Source organism: Dendropsophus ebraccatus, chromosome 5, assembly GCF_027789765.1.
Source record: "Dendropsophus ebraccatus isolate aDenEbr1 chromosome 5, aDenEbr1.pat, whole genome shotgun sequence".
Taxonomy (NCBI): Eukaryota; Metazoa; Chordata; class Amphibia; order Anura; family Hylidae; genus Dendropsophus; species Dendropsophus ebraccatus.
In genome coordinates this window covers 4,174,108-4,177,157 of record NC_091458.1, presented here as the reverse complement: position 1 = coordinate 4,177,157, position 3,050 = coordinate 4,174,108, and the positions used below count along the sequence as shown (strand labels likewise).

Below are 3,050 nucleotides of genomic sequence, written 5' to 3'. Positions count from 1 at the left end.
TAGTTGACTAATAAAGTTTATAACATAGAAAGAGATAAGAGACGACATGAGAGCTTTACACAAAAATGGAATATAATGAGAACAGAAGTATCACAATGCACAATATTATATTTAAAAAGTGTTGTTTACCGAAACGTCATTGTATCATCATCATCTTACTGCATTCTCCAAGCTTATACAAAGAACAATGACTTCTCTCACACAGACGTCCATACATCCATGCCACAACCTTCTCCTCCTAGTCCTATAATACAGGGCGAGTAAAGAGCTGGAGGGCTGCCGTGCGGATCTCCTTGGTCTTCACACCATAGATGATGGGGTTGAGGGTTGGTGGGATGAGCAGGTAGAGGGTGGCCACAATCACATGGATGTATGGAGCTACGTGACCTAGTCTATGAGTCAGAATGGAAAACAATCCAAGGCTGTAGAATATGAGGATGATCGAGATGTGGGACGTACACGTCCCGAAGGCCTTACTCTTAGCGTTCTTAGTGGAAAGTCTTAAAACTGCCCTCAGTATACAGATATAGGATCCAGCAATGCATGACACATCAAACACAATGATTATCATGGCTGTAATCAACCCATAGACACTGTTGATGGTGACGTCTGTACAGGCTAACTTCACGACCGACATGTGGTCACAGTAGGAGTAAGGGATGTGGTGGCTCTGGCAGTACGGGAGTTTATTGGCCATCCATATAATGGGGGTTGTGATGATGGCTCCTCGTATCACCAGAGCTATCACTATTTTCACTATTAATGTGTTGGTTAATGCACTTGTGTAATGTAGAGGATCACAGATGGCCATGTACCTATCGAAGGCCATGGCCGTGAGGATTCCCGATTCTGAAGAGCTGAAACAGTAGATGAGGAACATCTGCACAAGGCAGGAGAAGAAAGAGATCTTCTTGTCATTCAGCCAGAGGATACAGAGAAGTTTCAGGACAATGGCGTTCAATACAATCAAATCAGTGATGGACAAAGTACAGAGGAAATAATACATGGGATTGTGAAGCCGCGGTTCCATGGTTATAAGGAGGAACATCAGGAGGTTCCCCAACATGGCTACAACATACATGATGAAGATGGGGACCGATAGCCACACGTGATAAGACTCAAGGTCCGGGATCCCCACCAGGATAAAGACACTGGTGTACACGCTGGAGATGTTGATGGCCGCCATGATTCAGTCCTAGGTTCTAACCACCTGTGTAAATAGCAGAATGAAGAGATCGCCATCACATATACATCGCTCAGAATGTTATAAATTCTATACCTTCTATATCTTTACCTTCTTTGTATCTTGTATCTGTTGGGAGTCGGTGATGATCAGTGGCTCCACCACATTGTCTACCAGAGTCTGACGTAGACCTGAGGATGTTCTTAGACCTCCACCTCTAATCATCATATTGTGTAGCCCTCGGATCCTTAGTACAAGACATTAGACGTCTGGAGGAGAGACGTGTACAATGGAGATCCTTCCCGTCCTCATGGTTTTCTATGCTCTTTTATAGGGTTTTGTCCTCTCCTGATATTTCTGGTTCGGTAGCATTATAATTAGCCGCTCCATCCGGACTCACAGAAAATTTCCACCAAGATTCTACCATCTCTAGTGATGCACCATGGGGGCCAATTATGTGTTGGGGCCCAAGTGTTTTATCCAGTATTTATCGTCCTGGTGGAGGTCACATCGGATCGGAAGGGATCAGCCAAGGGATCAGCTAAGATGTGAGTGGCCCGAGCACCTCCGCACCGCTGCACCATGGTAAATTGGCCGCTGTGGGACTCTGCAAATCAGGTTATTCTTACAGGTAAAATACAAAAATGCTGAAGCAAAAACATCATTATAAAGGTCTCTGCTATTATAGGAAAACGTAATATATCTTAGGTCGTGTTCAAGACTCGGCAGCAGATTCTTACAATGGCGTAAATGACAAGTCGGCGTGGTCAGTCGGGCGTCATTGATGTCCATCATACGGCCGATCCAGCATGCCATCATTTTTGTTTTTATGTTGTTATGGCAGAGCTGAAAAATGGAAAGCATGACTGTGGTGTGAACATGGCTTATTATGTGGCTCAAATGATAGAAAATATGTATCTAAAAAAGATACCAAGACCACTAGGGGTAAAATGTCCTACTAACTTCTGATCTTTATGTATCTGGGTGGGAGGCGACGGAAGGGGCAGGACCTATAGGGGCTTTAAAGGCTTAAAAATTATCTTCTATATACTGTATATTAGAGTGGGTGTCCTATGATACAACCTCTGATACTGTATAGAGAGGGATATCTGGCTGGTCCTGTGTTTCGAGACTCTAGAGACTAGACTAGACCAGGCATTGGGGCAGAGCTATAGCGGTATGTAGTCACACTGCCTCCGCCCTCTTCCCATCACTTACGCCTGATTGACAGCACTCAGGCTTCCCCAATGCCTGGTTACCGATGCTTGGACTGAGCATTACACAAAGATTTTATATTGCCGCCTCGGCTGGCACAGGGTCAGTGAGGTGTAGCCGGCAGCTATAAGGAGCTGGGCCGGGTCACACTCCTCAGGGAGATGATTGGTTCCTGTAATGTCTGACGCCAAAGCTCCACTGTCCGGCACTGAGCAGGTGTTGCTCCATTCTTAGTTGGTGGAATCACTTGTGGTGACCCCTTGATGGTGTTGCTAGATGGAAGCGTGACGCCACACACTTCTTTCCATTCTTGGTGCATTTTAATACATACAAGAAAAGTGCTTTTGGGTGTTTTATGGCCGCTCCACATTTGTGCCTCCCTGAGCCTCTCAGTACTTGGATATAGTGAATGGACCGAGCCACCTAGAGGCTTCCCCTCCTGTATCATCTCACCCTGGATACTGAAGACCTCAGCCCCAACTCTTTATCAATCGATGCCCTGTGGACTGGGACCGGACCCTTCCTCAGGCCAATACAGTGATATAGGTGGAATAACATAGGGAAGCCAGTATGGCATAGGGGTCACAGGTCAAATACAATGAATTATGCAAACAGGAGTGAACTTTACGGACAGTCCCTGACAGCGCTGCGT

General features: G+C 45.7%; 1 protein-coding gene across 1 annotated transcript; it reads right to left on the bottom strand.

The window, feature by feature from the left end:
• Positions 1-244: 244 nt before the first annotated feature.
• Positions 245-1,186, bottom strand: LOC138793324 (olfactory receptor 52K2-like). The gene has a single exon (XM_069971849.1). The coding sequence runs from the start codon at positions 1,184-1,186 to the stop codon at positions 245-247; it is 942 nt and encodes a 313-aa protein (XP_069827950.1).
• Between the last annotated feature and the right edge of the window lie 1,864 nt (positions 1,187-3,050).